The following is a 26,755-nucleotide window of genomic DNA, read 5'->3' on the forward strand; positions in this document are numbered from 1 at the left end:
CCCTATTCTTTATTATTTCTTTAAATAGTTTTTTTTAATGTTTATTTATTTTTGAGAGAGAGAGAGACAGAGACAGACACAGAGCATGAGCAGGGGAGGGGCAAAGAGGGAGATACAGAATCCAAAGCAGACTCCAGGCTCTGAGCCGTCAGCTCAGAGCCTGACACAAGGCTCAAACTCATGAACCATGAAATCATGACCTGAGTGGAAGTTGGACGCTTAACCGGCTGAGCTACCCAGGCGCCCCTGTATTATTTCTTAAAACTGCATGTGACACTACAATTCTCTCAAAATTAAAAATCTAATAAAAATTAAAAAGCAAAAGGCAGGAAAGCAAAATTTCAAGGTACATCCAAGAATATCCAAGATCAAAACACTGTATTTTAAAGTCTGGGGTACACTACATAGGTGTGGTTGGTCGGTAGTTGGAGGTTATTTCTTCATGGCTAACCATTGCCTTACAGATACCTTGATCTGTGAAACAGAATACCATGAACAGTGTATGTAAGCACTAGCATGACTAGAAATTCATATTCCTTCTGCTTAAAGTCATAAATTGACCTTCTTATTCATAATTGGTTTCCATAAAAGTTTACAGTTCCTCATGGGGGTCACATAATTCTATTTCAAATTATTCTCAGGAAATATATATATTTTCCTTATTACTGTAAAAGAGATTTGATAAGGTTTTTTAAACCAAAAGTTTCTACATAAAAATTTATCGATTTTAATGTATTTTATTTTGTCAGTTTATAAATCTATTAATTCTAGTAGTTTCCAATTTACTTCTTTGTATTTTCTAGGTTAAGAATAATACTACATACAATAGTAAAACAGCTCTTTTTTTGTTTAAAATATTAAATATTGATCGTGAAACAGATGTTGAATGTTGCTTCAACATTAATGTTTATGGTTGTGCCTTCAGTATTTCACAGATAATGTGCATTTGATTTGTCTTTTCTTATAACTTGTTCCATAGTTCATGACATATTTTCATATACCTGCTTCCATATTTTGACAAAATTTATAAATCTCAAGTTTCAATGGAAATTTTCCTGACCGCTAACATTATCCTACATATAGTAACAATGATATGCTTTATATATTCGTTAAATGATTGCTAAAGTGGTAAAAATCCACATCATCCCGGAATGCTGTCTTACACTGCTAGATGAATTAAAACACTTTCCCAAACTATCAATCATCAATATATTCAAACAGCTTTACACACACACACACACACACACACACACACACACACACACACACACCACTGTTTTAGGACTGGATTTGGGAAATAATACCAATAACTAGATAACATAAAAGAGATAAATGTGTTATTAGCCACTTCCTATTGTTGAACTCAGCCTTCCAGATGGCTTGCTTTGATTCTAAGCCAGTGCTTCTCAGGGTCAGTAGACTTGTTCACCTTCACTTCTCCAAAAAAGGAATGGAAAATTCCCAGGAAGTTGGGAACCAAGCAGAGTTTCCATATGTTGTGTTCTAGTATCTGAACATACAGTTCGCTTTATTTATTCATTCAAAGTTTATTAATGCTTACTCTAAGTCCCTGTGCCATGTAGCAGAGGTTATTAAAAAAAGAGAGAGAGAGATAGATACAATCCTGCCTTAAAGGAATTCATAGAATAGTAAAGAAAAAAAAAAAACAAAACTACCCCGAATGATAATACCATGTGGTGGGTCTTAACAGAAAGAGAGAGGTATTTAAAAAAACCAAAAACTCTAACCCAAACTCTTTGCTAGAGCAATGAATCTATGCAAGAAGGGATGAAAGGAAAAGTTTCACAGGAGAAGTGAATTTGTTGTGAACCCTGAAGTACCAGTAAGAAATAGAAAAGATGTGGGATATTCTAGGCAAAGGGGACCAAAACGTGCAAACATGGAGCCATGAAAGGCCTTGACGTGTGTGAGAAGCCGCAAGGGTTTGAGATAGCTGGAGGAGAAGATGCTGCAATGTTCGTAACCAAGAGATAATTTAATCCTAGTAGAATCACGTGGCTTTGATGTTTCCTCTACAAGTTTAAAAAGAGATCCAGTAATGCTTTTTGAATCTTATGTTAAAGCATTAACTCAGTTTGTCAGTACAGAGCACAGTTTCCCAACCCCAGTACTATTGACATTTGGGACTTGTTGATGATGGTTAGTGTATTATAGGATATTTAGCAGTATCCCTGGCTGCCAGCCACTAGATGACAGTAGCTCCTTCCAGCTGGGACAAACCATATTGTTTCTGGACATTGCCAAGTACCCCCTGGGGGGGGCAAAATCGCTCCCTGTTGAGAATCACACTATAGACTGTAATAATTTAAGTTAAGCCAAAAAAGGGGAGGGGGGGAAGGGCGCCTGGGTGGCTCAGTAGGTTAGGTGTCTGACTTGGGCTCAGGTCTTGTGAGTTCGAGCCCCTCGTCGGCTTCTGTGCGACAGCTCAGAGCCCGGAGCCTGCTTGTGATTTCACGCCTCCCTCTCTCTCTGCCCCTCCCCCACTCATGCTCTGTCTTTCTCCATCTCTCAAAAACGAATAACTGTTAAAAAATAGAAAAAATTTAAATTAAGCAAACACTTACTATACGCCAAGCCTCCTAGTGAGCTTTTTGCACACATTATCTCATTAATTTTTATAACAATCCTACTATTACTAGCCCCATTTTATAGACTAGAAAACTGAGGTCCACAGAGGTGAAAAAAACTTGCCCAGAAAAACACAGTAAGAGACAGAACTAGGATTTATGAGTAAGATTAACGCCACTAACTGCACTCAAGAACTATACATACAGATATCATACATATATGTATGATATATACAGATGCTAAGATTTATATATATCATATATAAAAAAAGTAAGACAGATATATATGCATTTAGCATACTATGGGGCACATCATGATTTTAGAGAGTCTAACTTTCTCTAGCTTGGGCTGTCATTTTCAAATTGCCAACAGTGGCTATCACCCAAACTTGGCTTATCATCTGTCATTCAGTAAAGTATCAACCCCGTGCAGACCCCACAGAGCCAAACATTTGGGATGCTGAGCTACAACTTGGAAGCAAGAGTTGCCTTTAAATACAACCTGGAAAGAGCATCAAAATATTTCTGGATCATTTCTTTGATGGAGAATGACCATGCAGTAAGTGCTATGGATGGATCGTGGGCAATCTAACGGCTCAGAGACAATACGGACACTAGGATCTGAGAGAACTGGGTGCGCATGCTAACTGCTTTATGGTTGAATGGCATTAGGAAAATTTCTTAAATTCTTTAACACTGTTTCCTCTTCTACAAATGAGGAACGTAAATAGGGAAAAACTGCAAGAGGCATGCGGTTGTAGCACGAATCTTTTTAGAGAAACAATTTCCAGAACCTCAACATTGACAGGTACTCTTACCTAAGTTGATGTAGCAAAGAAAGCATCCACAGCACCTCTTCACAACTGCCCTTCATTCATTTTTTTTCAAAAGAAATGTGTACTTTTCACCCCTTGAATCTTACTACAGTGCATTGTCCCAAGGTGGCAAACCTTCAGCACAATTCAAAAATCTTGATATCTGGAAACCTTTCTTTAATTAAGGTACCATAAGCAAGTCCTCTAAGAAATGTTCCTTGTTTTTCACATATCCCAGTTAAATATGATTCAATATTTCCTGACCTTAGAAATGGAGTATTTTGGCTCGTTTCTGGGATGTTCTGAATTCAGAAACATTGTAGGCTGGGAAAGTACCAGTAAAGGCATTGTTCCTTTACCACCTTTTCTTTCCAACTTCCTGACTACTGTCCAAGAATATGTCACTTCTTTAGAAGAGTCCAATGAGGGCAAAGCAAGGAAGAAAATGTCGACGGGAAATATTGAAGGCAGCAGCAACTTCTATCCAGCTGAGAGACTCAAGAGCAGGCCCTCTGCCTTATTCATCAATTGTGAAAATCTAAAGCAATATGCTGGCCACTGGAATGTGCATTAGTTTATTTAGCCTTTTTCTCTCAGAAAATATTTGGAGGATAGGTTTAACTGTGTGAACCATTTTCACAAATAGGTTATATATAGATATTTGTCCATAGATTAAATAAGCTAAATCTATGGCTCCAAGATTTTGGTAAGGATATATTAATGCACATTCTAAGGTAAAATAATTTTATCAGAAACTACTGGATTGCTAAAAGTTTATTGAAATTTGTATTGTTTTGATTTTCCCAGACATAATTAAACAAAGCTCTTCCATATTAAATAGTCCTTTAACGTGTCCTAGTAAAGTCTCTAGGGGACTTCCCAGAAACTTGTGAAAAAGCGAATGGTTATAATGATTGGGTAACAACTACTTTTGCAAGTCAAAAGCATTCCAATTCTTCAGTTTCAATAAAATTGAAAAAGGACCAAAGGGAACAGTCAGCTAATCATCTCCAATATTTTTTTGATGATAGATCACTCATTTATTTTTGGCACATAACTCAGGAGGAACTCAAAGAATGAAGTGACGTCAATGTCACACAACTCTTTCAAGCTCCATCTATGCATTTGTATGAAGGTTTTCAGCACTAAGACCTACAAAAATGAAAAAGAGAAATGAAATTGATGTCACATATGCCTTTATTCTTATAGCAGAAGTCCACGGGCACATGAATTAATTAATGATCCATCCCATGAAAAGATGAAATCTCCAATAGCATCTTATTTCTACGGGGAGTAAGTATCAAAAGGAGTAATAGCTCTGACAAATTATATACAAATAACAATTATAATAATAACTCTAATACTTGATATCTAACATCAATTTTGATCGCAGAAAATTTAAAAATTAATTTCAATATATATCCACAATTTTCATGGTGGAGAAGTAGAATTCTGTGATCAATAAAAGGCTTTAGAAGATAAAAACTTACTGTATTCGAATCACATGGTACCAGGAGAAGGGAAGAGATGTAAGAAAACAAGAAACCACGCAAAGTTTCTCCATTGAAAAAAGCTGCTTCACAAACGAATATTACCAGAAGGAATCAAATTTGTTATAGTACTGAGATTTCAAAGGGTACATTTAAAAGTGATATAACACTTTTATTTTAAAAGGCAATACTGAATTATGGAAATGCCATCTTTAAAAATCTTGCTGAAAACTTTTTGATAGCTATTTAAAAATCAACAAGGGATATATGGGTTTTTAGTTATTTTAGGGGTGACTTGAGCAAAATATTTAAGGACTACCAATTAGCATATGTTAAATGTTTTTCTTTGCATCCTTTTTCTTGTTACTGAATTTACTTATAATGGGGCTAGGAAACAGAAGGAGAAAAAGTAAGATTCTATGATGATAAGCAGGAACTGGTTATAATCCTTATTTTCACAATTTTAGAATACTGGATATATTTTTATAAGTACTCCTAAAAGACACAACATACTGACTTTGGGAGATTCCAGTTCAAGATAATGATATAGGAGGATCCTGGGCTCACTTCATCCCAAGGACACACTGACTCTGCAGCTACCTATGGAACAACTTCCTCTGAAAGAAACTAAAAACTGAGCAACCACTACGAATCAGACAAAAAAGAGAAGGCCCACTTCGGTGTGTAGGAGAGACTAGGACACCATCTCATCATAAACCTCATCCCTGCCCGGGGTGACCCACCAATGGGAGGAAACTCAAAGCCCAGGGCATCTCCTTGAAGAGTGAAGGGTTTGAATCCTACATCAGACACCTGAACTTTTGAGACCTACACGTGAGAGACGAGCCCAGAAAACGTCTAGCTTTGAAAACCAACTCAGGCTCAAGGCTTGTGTTCACAAGCTGCACAGGGCCGTAACCAACCCAGAAGCGGGTCTCTCAGGAATCCCTCGATTCACCTGCCCCCGTGCAGCCACCTGCAGCCAATCCGGAGGCACCCAGACCTCACATGATGAGGCTCATTTGCTAACCCTAAAGGGTCGGCCTGGTGGGCAGGCATCTCGCACAGCTCACAGCTAGAAGCCTGCAGGCTGGCAGGCGCTATCTTCACACTTGCTAGCCAACGGGCACCATCTTGTTTGTTTCAAATGCAAGGTTTTTGAGGGTTTTTTCCCAGCACGTGCCATCTGTATGAAGTCTCTCTGCCACATTCTATGGTGACAGTATCTCCGGTCTGGGGCCCTGGCTTTGCAGCTGCAGCCTAATAAAGGCTGCCCCTTCATCACCTGGCTCTGGTGGCCACGGGCTTGTGCTCCTGGGTCCCACAGATGGTATCAATGGGAGGGAGAGTTCTTGGCAGGCTACCACCGCCAGGGCACTGCAGAGACAACACCCCCTGTCTTTCTTTCAGAGGCCTGTTGCTTGTCCTGGAGCTTCGGCCTGCAAGCGCAGCCTCTGGTTTGGCACACAGATGCTTCCTGCTGAGAGGGAACAGAGGCAGGTGGATGCTATCTTGGTGCTCTCCCTCCGCCTGCTACAGCTCACCAACATCTCCCCCACAGGAGCACATACGCTCCACTGGAGGTTCAATTTTTCCAACTGCCACCCAGGGGACACCTCTAGATCACCTGGCTCTAGTGGCCAGGAATGCCAGGGCTTATGCAAGCATTCCCACAAGACTATGTATATTTGCATACTTTAAAAGCTGCTTCCTGAGGGTCTGGCTTCTAATCAATCTGTATCTAGATGCTAACCGCGCTCCTCCCATTTGGGACGCTGTCAGGTCTTGGCACACCCTTAACAACTGAAAGCCATTGAAAATAAAAATGGCTGCTTGGACAATCGCAAAGGTTTGAGAGACAACGAAAGTTAAGTTTCATCTCCTTATAGGAGGTCATTGCTTCAAGACTGGGAGAGGTGGCTGTTTTGTCTAATGCATAGACACGAACACAGAGAGTCAAGCAAAATGGAGAAACAGAGGAATATTTTTCAAACAAAAGAACAATATAAGACTTTAGCAGAAGAAACCTTGATAAAATGGAGATAACTAATTTGCCTGATGCACTTCAAAGTAATGGTTCATAAAGATGCTCACTGAACTCAGGAGAATGGATGAGCACAGTGAGGACTTCAACAGAGAGACAGAAAATATGAGAAAGTACCAAACAGAAGTCACAGACCGGAAGAATACAATAACTGAGCTGAAAATACAATTTACTGACTTGGGAGTTCGGTGGTGTTTCACACCTATGGTTGTAGGCATCTAATTTTATGCATTTCCCTGTTATAAAATCGTGATAGACTGGAAAATGCACCACCAGGACTGAATACCCACCTCATTCAGTGAAAAACTGAACAAACTAAACTATTCTAGGCAGCAACCTTAAGTTAGTGGGAATCAGTGTCAACCTGCTAGCAATATTCTCTCATAAAAAGCAAATAGGAATACATTGTACAAATTCCTTGTACCTTACAAACCCATTATTAGGCACTGCTGGGGACGTTTTTTGGGGAAAAAAAAAGTCAGCTAAGCTCTGCTCAGAGAACAGATTTCCAAATGTTTTGGTTTCCATTCAAGAATTTGTAGAGCTCTCTGTCCTCTCTCTTTCCAAAGAAATGACATAATATTTAGACAAGAAAATATCTGTGTGCAGTAGGGGGTAGGGATTCATGTGCATATATTTACATGCATAAGATATTTCCACACAAATATTTTAGTGTTTCTATTTCTATGGTGTATCCTCCTTTTATGAAAAATAATGTAACTGGGGCTTCCGCTTTTTATCAAGCCCTCAGCCTTGGCCCTTATCCAGCTATAATTTCCAATCTGCGAATCATTCCAAACTCACTGAAATAGAGTCAATGTCTGCAGAGGAGCAGTGTCCTCAAGACGCCTATTGTCTTCATACTCTGTATCTCTCAAATCCCTTCAGGGGAAAGTTTAGAACAGCTGCCCTTGCATGGATTTACAATGAGAGTTCACTGGCTATTCACAACTGATTTGATGACCTAGCCATCCAAAATGACCAATCCAGATATCAACCATAGACTGAATTTGATTTATTGTTGACAAAGTTTAACCAAATGTAAATATTTTACATTAAAAAAAAATACATTCTTGAACTTTTCTTACCATGTGCCTTTGGGCTAGGGATCCTGTGGTCCCCAAGCCAGACATGGAAACCATGCATTGACTGAGATTTCAAAAATGAATTCTCGTCTACTTAAGATTCTGGTATTAAACTTGACCTCTTACCTACATCCTTTTTTCTTTAGCATTTACTCTTCTTCTGAAGGTAGGCAGTGGGGATATAAAATGGTCCTTCAGTGCCTGTTAGAATCACTAGTTGGATGAGGTAGGACAAAGAAAATAGTTGGGTGTGGTGGAAAAGAGAACCAGAAGAAGCATGAAAAAAGGTCTGAGGAAAGAAATAGCACGGTATTTGGTGGAAACCATAACTAGTTCCAGCTTTTAGCTCAAAGGGTAAAGACAGGCCAACTCAGGCAAAGCCTTTATGCCATGCTAATAAGCCTGAAGTTTATTCTATGAGTGAGCCATAATTAAAAAACATTAAGCAGATCTGCATTTTATACAACTCCTTTTCTTCTTTTCCTTCCTAGTATTCAGTTAAAACATACACTATTTTGTGGGTAGAAAATGATCAAATACTGAAGATCTCAGAAGGGTCCAACTAATACTTAGCAAATTTGAAATGATATTTTTAATTGCGTGTTTGTTAAATACCAATCTCTATGGCCAGACTGTAGGCTCTGGAGCCAGACAACTTAGGTTCACCTCCCAGGTCTACTAGCTATGTGACTCAGGACAAGTGACTCAACCTCTCCAATTTTTAGCTTCCTTGGCTCTTCCTTGGTGTGTGTGTGTGTGTGTGTGTATTGATATATATTGATATATATTGATATATCAATATAATTGATCAATATATTGATATAGTGATACATATATCAATTATATATATATATATGTGTGTGTATATATATATATACACACATATATACACACATATATATATATATACACATATATACACATATATATATCAATGCTTGGGAAAGTGAGTGCCTGGAATATCATAAGTGCTCTTTAAATATTAGTTAATTATTATCAGTTATTATTGCTGTCATCATCATCATCATCATCATCATCCATATCACTGTCAAAGCCAATGTCAAAGATGCAGAATGAAGAAAGGAACACTAGAGCTAGAAATGGAAGCAACACCAACTTTTCACTAGACTCCACAGTTAAGCAGTACACTTCCCTTAGCTGAAGTTCAATTACTAATCCTAGAGGAATGTCTTTTCAATCCTTTAAATATAAACATGCGGCATTAAAACCCCACACCTGAATTTGAATCACACAAAATATTTACGGTAAATGAAACTGAGTTATGTAGGTTTAAACAAAACCAAAATATCATAGGCCTTAAGCACTGATTTATGACAACAACAAAAAGTACTGATATGTAAGTATTCTTGGCTTTTCTCCCTCTCTGGTACCCCAGAGGGTGATGCAGATGCAAGAGGAAAAGAGTGATAAGGATGCAGAGTTTGAGTTAGGTCTTGTAAGGTACATATATGTGTGCTTGAGTATGAGTGGTGTGTGTGTGTGTGTGTGTGTGTGTGTGTGTGTGTGTGTGTGTTTAGGGAGGAATTTGAAGAGATAAGCACAGAAGAGTTATGGTTTCTAAGGGAAAGGATGATTAAAAAGGGGAGATTTTAAGAATTGCTTGGGTCTATAAATCCCTATTTTGGAGTCAGAGAAAATCAAGCAAAGGACTTGCACTATTTTGAAATCTATTTTGGTTGCTGCACTGGATTTTTCCTGCAATGCCTCTCTGAGCCTGGAGTACTGGGAATATGGATCTGTAAGTATTACAACTATGTTTCAAATTCTCTTTCCCTAGCAGGTTTTCTAGCATTAGTTGAACTTCTATCAAATATGGTTTCTGTGGTCAAGGCCATAACACAAATGAATGAGACATACACGAACAAAGCATCATTCTACTTTGGATTATCTATTTATTATATAGTCCTCACTTCTGTAAAACCTATTAGCACACACTCTCCAAGACCACCAGCCAAAAGCACGTGATTATTTTGAGATGAACTCAAAAAAGTTTTGAGCCAAGGGATATTAGAAATCAGCTCAAACATATTAAGCAACGTCTCATAAAATTGAACCCTTTTGTCAGAGCATTACTTGTTAGTAATTTCTAATGAATATCTTCAAGCTTGTATTCAAGCTAAGATGTTCAGAATATGGGACGGATCCCCAGTGATTAAGATCTTTCTGGGCATCAAGGTCTTGTCTGTGAAGCAGCTGCTTACTGTGACAGTGGTTCTCAGGCCATTTCAAGCAAAGCTACTGCCTTGGACAGAGCTTTAGAAAGTCACTGTTTCAGAACCCAAGCAACCTAGATTGCCCTTCACCCAGAACGAGGAGAGAAAAAGAGAAGAGCCCACTCATCCTACAGTTATCGGCTTTCTTTGAAGGCTGACAGCACCAGTGAAGATGGTCTAGTATAAAGGAAGGACTGTAGGGATTTGGGAGACCTCCATTCGGCTTCCACTCTGACACTTACTTCCTATATGATCAGAGGATTGAATTTCCTCACCTCCCAAGTGAGCAGGGAGAGAAGTTCTGACAGGTAAGGTAGCTCTAGCATTCTGGTCTATGAAATTAACAAACACAAGTTACCTCAGCATAGTTTTCCCTAATCAAAGCAAACAAGCTCAACTTTCTTCAACATCAAGTGGCACATTCTCTCACTGCCTTCTCTCCACTCGGTATTCTTGATTTGCACTGGATACTCATGGGTCAAAACTGCATTCCCAACACTCCTTTTACCTTGAGTACGTGTAAGCCTTCTTGATGGTGTCCACCTGCATGCATCGACCTTCCTAATCCTCCCATGGTAAAGTTTTATAAAATATACGGTGTCATTCATCTTCAAGAATCTCACACATGAGGTAACTACTTAAATACCCATCCATTAACTTTCTCATAATAATACTTGTATCATCGCACAATAATGATTAATCATAAAAGTATTATTAGGATTAGTATGAGTAGGAATTGATGGGCCAGATACCATCCTAAGCAGTCTATTTTATCAATTAACCTAAATATATATACATATATAAAATATATAAATATATGTAAAATAGACACATATATATGCGCATATAGACATATCTATGTATTTCTATATACAAAGATATATGTGTGTGTATATGTACACATATACATACCATCATCAGGTATGTATACATACACCAGTATTAGGCCCATTTTACAGAAGAAACTGAGAATCAGAAGAAATTATCAAACCCACATCATCTGTAATTGGCAGAGGCTGAATTTGAGCCAGATCTTCCTACGTTTTTAAACACTTTGAGCACAGTTCGGTGTCTATGGTCTCTGAAGAGCAGTGTATATAAGAAGATATTTTCAAAAAGGCAAAATAAGCAGCGTGCTATCTTGGAAATAACCCAGAACTTAGATAAAAGTGTCCTGGGTCCCTGTTGGGGTCCTGCTGATGGCTGGATATGCCATCTTAAGTAAAACATTCATCTTTTCTGAGACCTCAATTTCCTCTTGGAGAATGAGGGATTTCAAGCAGATAACCTCTAAGGTTTCTTCTGGCTCTGAAGAGGAATGATTTGGTTCTGAAAGGCACTGTTTCTACAATGAGGAAAACTACTGGGAATTCCAAGTATTCAGAGCGAAAGGTAACATCGTCTCCTGGAGCAAGACAATAGCTGCTATCAAGGCACCTTCAGATCTTACTTAGAGGGACGATCTTAGTAGAGCCTTCCCTGCAGCTCCTTCTTTACAGCACAGGCCTTTTTCTTTAATCACAGTGCGTGATTACAAATTGACTTGTGTGGGGAGGCTGTGAGTTCCCAGCAGGTGAGGACCATGTCTGTCTGCTCACCATCGAACCCCTGCCTGGTGCCTAGCACAGGGCTTGGCGTGAAAAACACGCTCAATACCATTTGTCAACTGAACAGATTGTAAAAGGAGGATCACGGCTTCCACGTTTTCAGTGCTGGATGATTTAGGGCTAATATTTCTTTTTGCCTTGCCTAAAGAGTCTGGTAATGAGTCTTTCATGCCACAGGAAAGATGCAATTAATTTATGTTCTCTTAGTTCCTAGCGTGTAGGAGAAGCCAGTGATGAGTGCCGCCTCCTACAAATATACAAATCACAGCATACAAACTGGGGTTCCGACACTCCTTTTCCTAATCCCTTTGAAACAAATACTGAAGATGACAGTATGAACATTTATATCGATGCAACTAAATCTAATTTAACTCTTGCGTGAAAGGAAGCAGTAAGCTGACGCTCACTCATTTAAGAGAAGGGATGGATAAATTAATCCTTTTGTGTTGGTGTTCTTGGTGAGATCCAGCTGCAAAAGTACTCCTGGCCCCTCTAGGAAGCTCTACTGACAAGCCCACCCAATCTCACACATTTACAGACTGCTGTCGCCATGCCTTCCAGCCTGGAGTGCATGACTAGTAGCAGCCGCAGCTACTTGGGGATCTGGGGGGTAGTGGGTTTGTGAACTGCCCCCTCTCTCATTCTGCTGCTTCTCCCTCAGGATGCGAGATTATAGGGTCGCGGAGCAGCGGAGGCTGCAGCCCAGCATGGCTGGGCAGCCACATGGCAGTGGCTTATTGGCAAGGGGCAGTTCAGCCTACGACCACACGGAAAGCAAACATGCTGACTACAGCACGGAGCAAAGAAAATGAGAGCTTCTGCCTGCGTTTGGTGGGCTTGGGTGGGAGGAGGGGAGAGAAGGGGGTGCTGGGGAGAGTGCCAAGCTGGGCTGTTGATGAAAGTGTGGGAAGATTCCAGGGGAGGCATTTTGCCAACTCAGAGGCAGTTGGGTTGATCCCCCCCCCCCCCCGCTTTCTTCTGCTTAAATGAGAATTCCTGCTGGGTGGGGTAGGAGCAGAGCCAAGAAAGGAGTGATTTGCTGGGTGAGCATGGATGGTTGAACCTAGGAAGTATGTGTCTGCCCGCTGGGACCCAGGCCAGGGGAGGAAGGAGAAATGAAAGGAGAGGAACTGAGGGGCAACAGGAGTAAAAGAGAATAAAGGAAGAATGCAAGAGGAAATGTCCTATGAGGAGAAGGAGAAAAAAGGAAAGAGACAGCAGGTCACGTAGACAGAGAAGAGCCACGTTTCTGTGCTATAGAGCAGGCCTACCTACCTCCCAAATGTCAGCATAAAATAATGTTCACATGAAACAAGCAGTAAAAGACCACATGGTGCAGTATAAAGTTAAGCTACTGCTCCTACATTTTCCTGGTGGCTGTTAATTTCCATGGGAATATATCTTTCCCAAATAGCAAATGTTGCCTTTTGGCTAAAACAGAACAAAGAAAATGCTATCACAGAAAGCCACATACTACTTCTAAAGATTAGGAGAATATGATTTAGAAGTAGTTCCTAAGATAAACTGTAAAATACCAGAATCCTAAGTTGCTCTCTTGGCTTTTCTAATAAAATACCAGAAATAGAAAGATTCTCCTGTCAGGAAATCTAGAGCAGGTAGAATTACAAATGTCGATGAAGTGAAACCCATTGTGAAGTGATGTCACTTTTAAGGCTTTCATTTTTTAATTATTTTAAATGTTTACTTTTGAGAGAAAGAACGTGAGCAGGGAGGGGCAGAGAGAGACGGAGACACAGAATCTGAAGCAGGCTCCAGGTTCCAGGCTGTCAGCGCAGAGCCCGACACGGGGCTCGAACCCACACACTGTGAGACAATGACCTGAGCCGAAGTCAGATGCTTAACTGACTGAGCCACCCAGGTGCCCCAACTGTCAAGCTTTATGAGGCCCCTACGTGGAGTCTTGTGAAGAGGTGAAAGATCATCAAGTGAAAGTCACAATTTTTGTGACAATCCCGTAAGTTATATGTGGCCTAAGGACCAGAATCCCACTGGCTTCAATCTCCTACAGAGACGACAGCATATTTTGGCTTAGGACAGACTTGGTTACTGATTGATTACAAATGAAAGACCCCAAATCTTCCCTTTCACAGTTCTGAACCGAGACTTCAAGAGGTCTCGCAAACTTCCTTTCTCTCTCTTGGACCTCTGCCACCCCCACGGGGACAAGCCCGGGCAGCCTGAGAGAATCTGAGAGGTCACACGAAGGTCAACCTAGTGGTCCTAGACAAAGTCATTATAGACCAGACTCCAGCCAGCTGATGCCCAAACAGGTAAGAAAACCCAGCTAAGACCAGCGAAGCAGCCGACCCAACTCACAGCTGATGACAAATGCACGTGTAAGCCAGCACTGCTGAGACCAGACAAGCTGCCCAAGTGACCCACAGACTCACGAGAGATAATAAATCAATGCTTTAAGCCACTGAGTTTGGGGATCTTTTCTTTACATGGCAACAGATAACTGACACGATGACGCACAAACTGGAGACTCACCTGTGCATTCGTACTGCAGACCTTCCCCATAATAGCCCTTTTCACAGATGCACTCGAACTGCCCCGTGTGTGTCCCACATTTGCAGCTCGCCATTCGGTCACAGCAGTCTTTGCCGGCTTCACACAGATAGGAGCAATGAGACATATCCTCTTGAATAAAACTCCCAGAAGGCAGATCTATCAATGACATATGACAGAGGGTAATAAAAAACAAATTCGCAGATCAATGTTACATTCTCTAGTTACTAAAATGTAGGTGCAAGCTGCAGAAAATATCTTTTCATATCCGTCTAATTCCCAGCTGCACCCCACTCCCACCCAGATACGAATGCGTGTTATTTGCACTAGCACAGGCTGGGAATTTGCTTCAGCCAGTTAAGTTATTTCAGTCTGGGACCTCATCATAAGTTCTTGGGGCCATGCAGGGTCAGGCAGAAATTAAGCACTTCAGCAAGGAATCTCCAGATGCAGCAGGAAGTACTGTGGTCCGTTCCATAGGTCACTTCCCTGGCTTCCACACAAGCAGCGTTCCACTGCCTCAATATGAGGTCAGACAGCAGTAACGAGATTTCCAAAACGCTTTTTCAAAAAAAATAAATAAATAAAATGACAATCTCGATCGCTGCAAAAGGATTTTGATTATGAGCTACTGACTTAAGAATAAATCCCGTAACTTCTATAGTTATTTGATAAAGACTTCACAACGCCACACAAGTTTAATAATAGAACCAGAATATGGCTTATTTCTCAATGTTAAGTAAATTATCATGTTTTATGTGACGGGAGATCATACTCATTACGTGAGCCATGTTCTGAAGTGAGGCATGCTGGGAAGTCAATAATTCAGGCAGAGTTGTTCAGAAAGTGACTTAACTGGGTAAGGTAAGGTTGAATATGACCCACCCAGAAAGAATGGCCTAGAACCAGGCAAACAATAAGTTCCACTTACTCTGTTGAGGAAGTTCAAAAGTCTTAACCCAAATCCTAGAGGTAGGTCCATGGTGCCGGGCCCAGACATAGTGATGGGCCCGTCATAGGAACTCGAATGCATGAGTTCCAGCAAGAAACATGCACTGCAATTGAATACCTGGAAATAAGATTGGTAGTGGCCTCATTTATGGAACATCTGTCTCTATGCATTAAGACTCTGAACAATAAATACACAGGGGCAAAGTAAGGAGAAGACTCCAGCCCCAAGGGAAAGAGACCAGTACAATCAGGTACCCTATTAAAGCTCCATCTAACAGACTGTGGTATAGGTAAAAGGTCTGCAACATGCACACTTAGTTCTGAGGCACTGGGCCATGGGATTATTTGGCGGTAGAGCAACTTAGGAGCAAGAAAGATCTAGCTACCAAGACTGGTACACTGGCATTCATGTCTGGGAGAGAGATAAGGATACGTGTTATGGGAGGCAAGCTATTATTCTGCAAGCTATGTCTATGGAAGATGGCCAGAAAAACGGATGGTCTTGAGACTGAAAGTGGATCCAACCAAATTGAAAGTGGCTTCAGAGGACAGAGAGCCAGGGAAAATGATGCTCATCTCCTTCGATTTGACTATGTCTTTGCAATGGGAACAGGATTTTTTCTTACCAAATCCGGAAACTTGATCAGAGAATTATGCATTCTAGATATTTGTTTATTGTAATAAAAGTGATGCCTTCCAAAACTCTGTTGCAATACTGTAACCAAGAGAAAGAACACTCTGTCCCACCCAGCTTCTGGGGCAACTTGGCATTAGGGTTCTAGAAGGCCCCAACGCTACAAGCAGAGGGATCACAGGACCGGAAATTAGTCCTCCACAACATAGCTAGTAACACCATGATTTCAGAATCCCATCTATTAACTGCCACCATGCCTTCCCACTCAACATACCACTTTTCCAAGAGAAAAGGAGAAACAAAGGAAGCCCCATAGTTACTGAACTTCCACCAAGTGACAGCACTATACTTGGTAAATTTTAAATATTTTATTTAATCCTCTTGACAAAACCATATGGTACACATTATAGTGTCTCCATCTTAAAAGTAGAGGAAGTGAGGCTTGTAGACGTTAGATAAATTGCCTAAGGTAATAATAACAGTGGACGGTTAATGAGGGCTTCAGATAATAAGCCCTCAGTAACTTTTCTAATCACTTTATATGTATTAACCCATCTAATCCTTGTGACAATCCCATGGAGTAAGTACTATTCTCATTCCCTATTCTATTAACAAGACACCTAGGGAATGTAAAAGCTAAATAATTTGCCAAAAGTCACACAGCAAGCAGGTGACTAAGATTTTTTTGTTGTATCCACAGCTAGTCTGAGACCCTGTTCTAAACGCTTCCCTTGGAACTCTGATAGGGCTGATGTGTCGTTATGTATATCACTAACTGCTTGAAACCTTGTGTGGCCCGATTTGCCCATCAAACCAAATCTTTCACATGGATACCTGCAAGGATCAAGCCTCACCTGCTGCATGGCTTTGGTCTGAGGCTGGATCTCCTCTAATTTCCTTCCAATCTACACTTTCTCTTGTGGCTTACCAAGATACATGCCCATATTATGCCTGGAAGTTCATCTAACCTAAATCATATAACTAAACATCCTTATAAATGGTGTATAAAGAACTCTAATGATGGAGTTACTGATTTTATTCCTTGTTGGGGTAACGTTCTTCAACTTCTACATAAGCATTATGTGTCTTCAGTCAGTCAAGAAGTATGTGCTAGTATTTATTGTCCCTATATCTTCATGTGTATTTCTGGAAACATTCTGGTGAGATTCACTATGCATGTCTCTGAATGTTTACTTCGGCTTTCCAGATAGCTGTAAATGAGATCTAAGTCAAGGCTTCCCACTCTGTGTGTGGCCTTAAAACACACCTAAATTCATTCCATTGATTCTAACAGTTCCTAGGTGGGAGCATTATGGATATTCTAGTGAAAATCCATCACAACTGTTAAAAAACAAAACAGAACAAAAACCCCAAATATTCTTCTTGCAAATCAGACTGTCATTTCTATGTATGAAGTTCAACACAGCTCACAAAACACCAAGGACACATGGGCATCATTCTCAGTGAAGACATCACAGGGTCTGGTATTACCCTCCAATGGGTTTCAAGCAGTAAAAGTGAAGGAACCCCCCCCCCCCCCCCGCTCCTTGAATTGCATCATGTTATGCCACTGGGTTTCCATTACCTTCATGCAATGCCCGGCGCGCTAAAGCCTCAAATTCTTCAAAACTGTGCAGCAGGTAGCAGTGCTCCTCCTTTGGGGTGGAAGCCATGTCATTCAGTTCTCGAATGTTCCCTTGCCATATGCCAAAAGTGAAGATCTCCACTCCAAAATCTCGCAGAGATGCTGCAATTGGCCTGGGATCTCCCCCATTGGAATATCCATCAGTAATGAGGAATATAACTTTTGTTGAGTTTTCTCTAGAGTGACGAAGAATTTGCTGTAATGAAACAAAGTTAGCGTGAGTTTGTATGGTGTTGGCCTACTACATGCTTCCTCTCTTACATAAAAGAGTATTTGTGAGGATCATCAGCATGTCGCAAGAGTGAGGACAAACACTGATCAATGAGAGTAAGACAGAAACAGGCGGACTAGGGCCTACCACGGTCTCCGCACAGACCCACAAAAACCTTAAAAGCATTTAAAAGATATCATTAACAGCAGCAGCAGCAGCAGCAGCATTATCATCAACAAATATTTGTGGAATTCTTATGGATTTCCAGGCTCTCAAAACAGGAACCAAATCTGAGTCCTACATATCTATTTCCAAGTACATCAAGTACATCCAGCTAGCTGCCCATCTATCCACTTAGCTGAACGCCCTCGTGATCATATATCAAAAGCCTGAGTAGATGCAAATTTAATAGAAAATGTCTCTTCCAGAGTTAACAATGGCCAACCTACTTCCCATGTTTGTTTTTCCACTGCTCCTCCAAAGCTGTAGAACTGATTCAATCCTTCATCTTTTCGGGACCACCCAGTATTAGCACAAAATCAGCTGGTTTTGGTGGTGTACTATCTTTATGAGAAAATACTGATTTATTCAACCTAACACTTGGGCTTTATTATTTTAGGGCAAGTGAGTTATGCTTTATAATGTTATTATGCTCTCCTTCCTCTACAGAAAGAAGAGAAAAAAATGAAACCTTTTTTCAAAAAAGGCATCTAATGGGGCACCTGGGTGGCTCAGTCGGTTTGGCATCCAACTTTGGCTCAGGTCATGATCTCACGGTTCATGAGTTCAAGCCCTGCATTGGGCTCTGTGCTGACAGCTCAGAGCTTGAAGTCTGCCTTAGGTTCTGTGTCTCCCTCTCTCTGCCCCTTCCCTCCTCTCTCTCTCTCTCAAAAATAAACAAACATTTAAAAAAAGGCATCTAGGGGCGCCTGGGTGGCTGAGTCGGTAAAGCGTCCGACTTTGGCTCAGGTCATGATCTCGCAGTTTGTGAGTTCGAGCCCCGCATCTGGCTCTGTGCTAAAAGCTTTGAGCCTGGAGCCTGCTTTGGTTTCTGTGACTCCCTCTCTCTCTGCCCCTCCCCTGCTCACACTCTGTCTCTCTCTCTCTCTCTCAAAAATAAATAAACATTAAAAAAAAATTGTTTTTAATTAAAAAAATTTTTTTAAAAAGGCATCTATTTATTGCCACTGATGCACTATAACATCAATTTGTAAAAGCACAAGGAATCCAGTGGTCACTCTGGCATTATAATTAAATTTACTGTTATTGCTTTTTACCAGAAATGGGTAGGAAAGGAAAAGAAGTGCCAGGGCGTATTTTCTGGCAAGCTCTTAGAAAGAAGACCTCAATGTCTATTAGGCAATAATTCAAGTACAGTCTGGAGGTAGTGAGGAAGAGCAACAATTATACCCTATGTTTTGTAAAGTTCAAAGGGGATGATATGATTAAAAACTCACTCATTCACTGCCTCAATTCACTTCAAGGGGCAGACTTCAGCTCTAAGCTCCAGACTCTCTCAGCTAATAAGATTCATGTCTTCATCAGTATATAATTCATAGCTATTGATTCTAATTTAATAACTCTTAGCAAATTTTACTCCTGTTTGTGAGCTAAAGATAAAGCTGTTAAACCTGAATTTAAAGACAACCAAGTTAAGGGCGCCTGTATGGCTCAGCTGGTGGAGCATGTGACTCTTGATCTTGGAATTGTGAGTTCGAGCCTCACGTTGGGTGTAGAGATTACTTAAAAATAAAATCTTTTTTTTTTTTTTTTAAAGACAAATTAAAAATGACTTTGGAAACATCTGGAAAGCCAGCAATTTGAGAAGAAGGATTCAAACATGTCACCCCCTTCTCTCAAAAGCCTACTACTATTAAAGACAAAAAGAATTAAACCAGCCTAAAGAAGCTCCTTCTGGCCAAAGGGCAATTTGAGTACCAGTAAAAGTAATAACTGAAATGAATTTAAATGTATCATATATATTTACATTTTATCATAAACATTTACCTTTAAATGTGTATAAACATTTATATTTTCAGTTAGTACACACCCCAGGTGAAAAGCCCTATCGATATAAACAATAATTGGAATGGACTGAAATACACACACACACACACACACACACACACACACACACAGGCACTTTTTTCATTCAGTACCACCTCTGGGGGGAAATCCAATGATTTGTTACAGATGGCATGAAATGAGATATTATTTTATTTGTCTTTAATAATAGACATCAGGACTCAAAGGGTAACTCCTAGTTCCAGCACTCTGAGATGTGGCAACTTGTGCTTACATTGGCCTTGCTCTTAACCACGTGATAAACTCTCTCTTTCTGAGTTGTTCCCCTCTGAAATCATAACCTAACCTCCACAGACACTCTGCTAAGCTTTTGCTCATTTCCATTACTCTCTCTTTTAGGAGACTATGGAGCAAACTGGAAGCAAGACCCTAAGGAAGTGAGAACTGGGGCAGAAAGAAGAGAGAAAACAAGTAAATTGTCTTTTTCGGTCTGGTGTTCTTGACAGTGTCTGGCACAGAGTATGGGTTCATAAATATCTACTCAATGAATGGATTCAAGAATGGATGGGTGAATAGACGGAAGGATGCCCTGAACACAGTTACTTGAATGAGCTGGTCTTGAGGGAGCAGTAGGAATGTATAGAATGTTTGTGTGCCCTCGCGTACTTCATTTTGCAGAGTTCTGTACAAAAAAGATAAAGCTTCTTTTTGTGCCTTTACTGTCCTTCTGACATAAACAAATACTATTTTGTAATATTAATTTTAGCTCATGTCGGTAATATTCCTTAACATTCAGGTTAGGATTTAGGGATTTAGCAGACATTTCTTGCAGTACGATTCATTACGTGCAAGACACATTAAGCTGTAATTCTATTTTTCTTCTCTTCTTGCAGGGAACTGGGAAGTATTTACAGGAACCATTATATCTGTTGGCAGGACAATATATTAAGCTTAAAACGGTCAGGAGAATAGCAGGACTACTAGTCCAAGCAAAGAATTACACAAGATCTGGGTTTGGAATGCACTTTAAAAGACAGAGGAGGAGCGGATGATTTACTGAAAATATTTTGTCCCCTTCCCCCAATCTTTCTGCTCCATCATACTTGAATAAAAACATAATTCAATAAAAACATTTTCATCCCACAGATCTAAGAAATAAATAGATCTTTGGTAATGTTTGTGGAATGTGGTAGAGGCCTAGCACTCGATTCTCCTTCTGGTGTTCCTGAAATCGTTTACATCATCTGCTATCCTTTATAAGGCATTTAAGAAATAGAATTTTTTTTTTTTTTGGTCCAGAATACGGAATGAGGCAAGCCCTTTGCTGCCAAAGAAAAACTCGACATGGGCTTTGTACGGCCAAAGGTTATCACCATCTGTATTGTATCAAGCCTCTGATTAGCTTGTATAAATATCTGGCAGGGAAGGAAGCTCCCCTTGTCCAGCAAAAGTCATTAAAATGATAAAAATGCAGGGTTGTGTAACATTGTTCTAACACCCGAGATTCATCACCATTACACAAGACTGCAACGCCACCCCTACCCCCTAAGTCAGGCCACAAGGGAACTGTTTGGAAAGATGCTCTTGAAAGAAAAAGAGAAGTCACAACAAATCTGACGTGGCGACAATATTTGCCCTTGGCCTCCATTAATTAAAATACATGTCGGTAGAATACCAACTGTTGCACAGCCCTGCGGTTGTGGCCCAACCTAACTGCGGAGACCAACGAGAGAAGCTCAGAAGTCACCCCTGAAAGACGTGGACTGGAATCCATGCCTGGCGTGACTCTCTCGGGGCCGCTCTCAGTCAGTGAGCAGGAAGTTAGTAAATACTGTCAGCGTTTCAACTGGTTTTGCACATGTATTTTTTTTCCTCGTTAGGAAACATTAAGGACAAACAAGACACTGGAAGCTACTTATAACACTGTCCTCATCCTTCACAATCTAAGATTTCACCAAGCTTCATCTGTTAGGTACTTCATATTTTTAATCTGAAGACTCAAATATTCTTCAATTCAAGGAATGCTTACTGTTCTGCATCTTTGAATAACACCTCTGGGGAAAGAGGTTATCGTCTGTTGGCTCGTCATTTTCTGGACTTCATAGATTTTATCCTGTTTTTTTTTTTTTTTTCCCCACTTTTATCTCATCTTCTTGCCCTTCTGAATTTGGTGGAAATGTCTGAAGTTTTTCTTCCCTATCACCTTTTGTGCCGGATGCACAATCGTGCCTCCTCCTTTGCATTTCTGACTAAGAACTGATGCTGGCCTCGCATTTTATTTTTCTTGTGACGATATTTCTTCCTCTTGCACATTCTTTCTTTGTTCCTTGCAGCTTCTCGGCCACTTTTGTTTTCATTTCAGTCTGTTGTCTATTCCCTCATTTCTCATCTTATTTCAGCGTTTTATTTACTCAAGTTCATGGAACAAACGCTTTCTAGGATTTGGTTCTGCTCTGTGTAGTGAATTCTTGTGCTTTATCTGTATCTTACATTCTATTTTTATTTTATTTAGCAGAAGCCTTTCAAAGAAGCCAGGTAGAGAGGGGTTCTACTGGATAGTGCAGGTCAAGATAGATATAACCTCATCCCAGGAGAAAAAGTTACAAAAAGCCAAGAGCAGGCTCACTGAAATCTTCCGTAATATTTTTTAATGTTTATTTATATTTGAGAGAGAGAGAGAGTGTGTGTGTGCAAGTGGGTGGGGGTGCAGAGAGGAGACAGAGACAGAATCTGAAGCAGGCTCCAGGCTCCGAGCTATCAGCACAGAGCCCAACAGGGACTCACACTCACAAACCACGAGATCATGACCTGAGCCGAAGTCAGATGCTTACCTGACTGAGCCACCCAGGTGCCCCTAGCCAAAGATGTTTTTAATTATAAAATTGTAGGGGTGCCTTAAGAAATAAGCATGGATACACAGAAAACATTGATTGCAAAGGATGTGTATCCCAAAATAATTTGCAATATAAAGAAATAGAGTATAAAATTCCAACAATAGGTACAGGTTAAATAAATTACAGGGCAATCATGAATGATCCTTACAATGCTACTGTTGTGTAATAACAAATTTTAAAACTAGGCAACCACATACAATGATTTTATTACATTACCTGTGCATGTATGTGTACATGTACTACATGTATGGGCATGTATGTATTAGTATGTTTGAAAGTATATACATCCAAATGTTGACTGTCTCTGGTAGTATATTTAGGAAGTTTTACTGACTCCTATTCTGTAGTTTTATATCATTTCTAAATTTTTACTTTTTTCTCTCTAGTCTTTTCCTGGGGAATGTCATGTGAGCTCAGAACTTTGAATCTCACCTAAAGATAATGACTCCTAAATAAATCTATGTCAAATTAAACTCTTTAACTCTCAAAGTGAAGTTCCATTGTCCCAGTGGACACCTCTGCCTGAATATTTTATAGTACTCTCAAACTCAACCTATCCTCTCCGTGCAAAAGTAAAGGTTCCTTTCTCCTGTTTTCAAGATACATGAAACGTGGCACCATAAACTATCCCATAAACATGGCACCAGAAACTATACAAGTCTGTATCCAAGAGCAATTATGATGCCTCCTTTCTGATCTATCACCTTTAGTAATCCATCTAGACCTATACCTTTCACCTCTGAAATATCTCCCGACCTTGAAATCCTATTGCCCTAGCCTTGGTTCAGGTACTTGTGTCTGGACTATTGAAAAGCAAGAGGTGTTTTCAGCATCTCTTGCTGAAATTCCTCCTTTCAAGTTCATTTTCTGACCTACCATCAAAGCTATCATTCTAAAATATTGATCTAATCATGTTTTAAGGCTTTCATTATTTTCCCTGTCTCTGAAGTTTAAATTTCTTTACATGTCCTTAGACAATTCAGCCCTAAATAATACTTCCAGCCACATCCCTTGTCGCACCCCATCTCCAGCCTACTTCCCCAACCTACCTCTTATATTATGCCCTCAACACACAGGTCTATTTGAAGGTTTTGGAACATACCATTCTTTCCTTATGTTTGCCCTACCTGAAGTTTTTAACAAATCTTTCTCATCTCCTAATATGTCTATATCTTCATCAATCCTTCAAAATCCAGATCGAAGTTCACCTTCTCTTTGAAACTTTCCCCAAGTCTTCTGCTGTACAGAAAATATTAAGTCAATTCAACAATCCCACAGCACGCCATTACACTAACCCCGTCAAAATTATAGGTAACTTGTCTGGCTACATCCTTAAGCTAACTGCAAGATTCTCTACGGCATAGGTTGATTCTTACATTTCCACTCTGTTGATGATCAAAAAAGGGCTATGCAACCAGTAGATGAAAAAAAAAATCAATAAACAAATGCCTTAATTTTCACTAGCTACACGTTTAACACGCAGAATAAATGAGTAAGTTCTAAGCCAAACGCTACTGTTACAGTAAATCCTTTTCTGTTAATTGTGACATGAAAACTCTTATAAAGATTATGCTTAAACTTATTTCACTAAATCCGGGCAGAGCCTCTATTATATATGAGGCACTGTGCAAGGGTTTTTAATTGTACTATTTGATGATACAATAGAACCATTAACTAAAAACAAGCCAAAACTAAAACAATGACAAAAGTATACCTGGCAAGAGTATCCTGCAGTAACTGAGTTTTCCTATTTATATTACAATACCAAATAAATCATATTTAGGTATTTAATGTGTCTCATTTATTTTAAGTATTTACTCAGGCTTCACAGACTGAAATTCTAGCATGAAAAGAAAATCTTGGCTCAAATAACATTTAGGCTATTTGTTACAGTCTAGCCAAATCACAGAAGAGCCAGAGGGTCAAAAAGAACTTAATCTCAGATTTATGGTCATAGAATTTTTCCACCCACATACATGTTTTTGTTATTAAACATGGACACAAATCATTTTCAAATGGACCCATAGGGACAGTACATCACATTGGGAAATGGTGTGCACAGGAGTTGATGAGTAGAAGACTCAATCCAGACTATAAAAAACAACAGAATAAATAGGCAAAAGCCCAAACAGATTTCCAATAATGCTGAATTCCATCCACTATCCATTCTATAGACACACAAGGAATAAAGGAAATGAAGAAAAGTCAAGTCATCAGAATCCAAATAAAAATGAAAGAGGGCTAAATGACTTTGAATGGTTACCCTTGAATTAAAGGTATTACTCGGTGATCAAGAAAAAATGAAATCTTGCCCTTGCAACAACATGGCTGGAACTAGAGCCATGCTCTATGAGAGCTATGCTAAGTGAAATAAGTCACTCAGAGAAAGACAAGTATCATATGATTTCACTCATACGTGGAATTTAAGAAACAAAACAAATGAACATAGGGGAAAGGAAGGAAAAATAAGATAAAAAACAGAAAGGGAGACAAAACGTAAGAAACTCTTAAATACAGAGAACAAACTGAGGGTTGCTGGAGGGGAGGTGGGTGGAGGGATGGGCTAAATGAGGGATGGGCATTAAGGAGGGCTCTTGCTGGGATGAGTCACTGGGTTCTACTCCTGAAACCAATACTACGCTATATGTTAACTAACTTGAATTTAAATTTAAAATTTTTTAAATGTTTATTTATTTTTGAAAGAGAGATAAGAGTGCAAGCGGGGGAGGAGCAGAGAGAGACTGGGAGACACAGATCCCAAGCAGGCTCCAGGCTCTGAGCTGTCAGCACAGAGCCTGACGAGGGGCTCAGACTCCCAAACCGTGAGATCATGACCTGAGCCAAAGTCAGACACTCAACTGACTGAGTCACCCAGGCGCCCCTAATTTAAATTTTAAAAACAGGTATTTGCACGGTTGCAAGATAAAAATTTAGGGAAGGATGTCTTAACCACACTTGGTTGTCAGTAAAAATTGGATATCCGCTTTATTAGCTTCAACAAAATGGGAATTTATTGGAAACAGAGAGGACTATCCCTCCAAACCCAAGAGCAGGGAGAAGAACTGGGCCTCAAGAGGACCAACCAAGCTGCAGGAACCAGTGGCTACTCCCTTCAGCCTTCCATCTGTTTGCCTGTTTGCTTCTGCGGCCATGCTGTGTCTCGTCTCAGTTTCTGTCAACACATCCTCACTCACTCCTAACATTGATGGCATTCCTCTGGTTCTCTGTGCACAGTCTTAACTTTATATTCCCTACCTACTGGCAAAAAACAAAACAAAACAAAACAAAACAACTATGCTCTCAGAGCTCTTTGTCCCCTCTTCTAAATTCCTAGGAGAAAAAATATAAATGATCCATCTCAACCTCTAGATTGCACACCTCCCCCCCCCCCCCCAACCCAAACAGAAAAGGATTGCCTCTCTAGGCTGGGCAAAGGACTGACGATGCGATGCGTGTGGTTCTCAGTGAAAATGGTTGCTGACGGACAGGGACTACGGAAGAAATGAGCTTCAAGGAGAAGAAAGAATTGAATACTATGCTTGGATTTATCCAGGAGAAAAATAGTTGCAAAAGTATCAGAGCAAATTCTCTTTCTAGAAAAGCACAAAATGCCAGGAAATGATGTAGAGATTTGGGAGAAGTCAACTGTAAACATTTTCCTCAGAAAGAAGAAAAATCTTCTTTAGGATTCAAAGCTGTCAGCAAAGAAACACTGTCTTACTAGGTATATTAATAGTAACTATGAGGGAAAAATTTATCAGGAGCTTAGAATATATAAAAGACACAGAGAATCTAACCATTATGTGGCAAACACTTGGGCTTCAGGAACAACCTTACTTTTCAAAAAGCCAGATATACTTCAAATCAAATGTACTGACACGTGGGAATTCACAGGGAGCAGAGGCTGAGGGGAAACTTCAAGTTCATGAACCTACTGTGTATTTCATTTGTTACAGTTATCCAAAATTTATCAAAAAAACACTTTTAATTGGGACATTAGCAT

At 40.0% G+C, this 26,755-nt stretch overlaps 1 protein-coding gene across 1 annotated transcript in view; it reads right to left on the reverse strand.

The window, feature by feature from the left end:
• SVEP1 (sushi, von Willebrand factor type A, EGF and pentraxin domain containing 1) overlaps nucleotides 1-26,755 on the reverse strand; it is an 86,889-nt gene that overhangs the window by 40,145 nt on the left and 19,989 nt on the right. Inside the window, exons 2-3 of the mRNA XM_049636202.1 lie at nucleotides 17,563-17,818; nucleotides 14,375-14,551 (exon numbers count right to left, since the gene is read on the reverse strand). Of these exons, the coding sequence (XP_049492159.1) occupies nucleotides 14,375-14,551; nucleotides 17,563-17,818 (433 nt within the window). The remainder of the gene's footprint in view (nucleotides 1-14,374; nucleotides 14,552-17,562; nucleotides 17,819-26,755) is intronic.

The sequence above is a fragment of the Panthera uncia genome, chromosome D4 (assembly GCF_023721935.1).
Source record: "Panthera uncia isolate 11264 chromosome D4, Puncia_PCG_1.0, whole genome shotgun sequence".
Classification (NCBI taxonomy): Eukaryota; Metazoa; Chordata; class Mammalia; order Carnivora; family Felidae; genus Panthera; species Panthera uncia.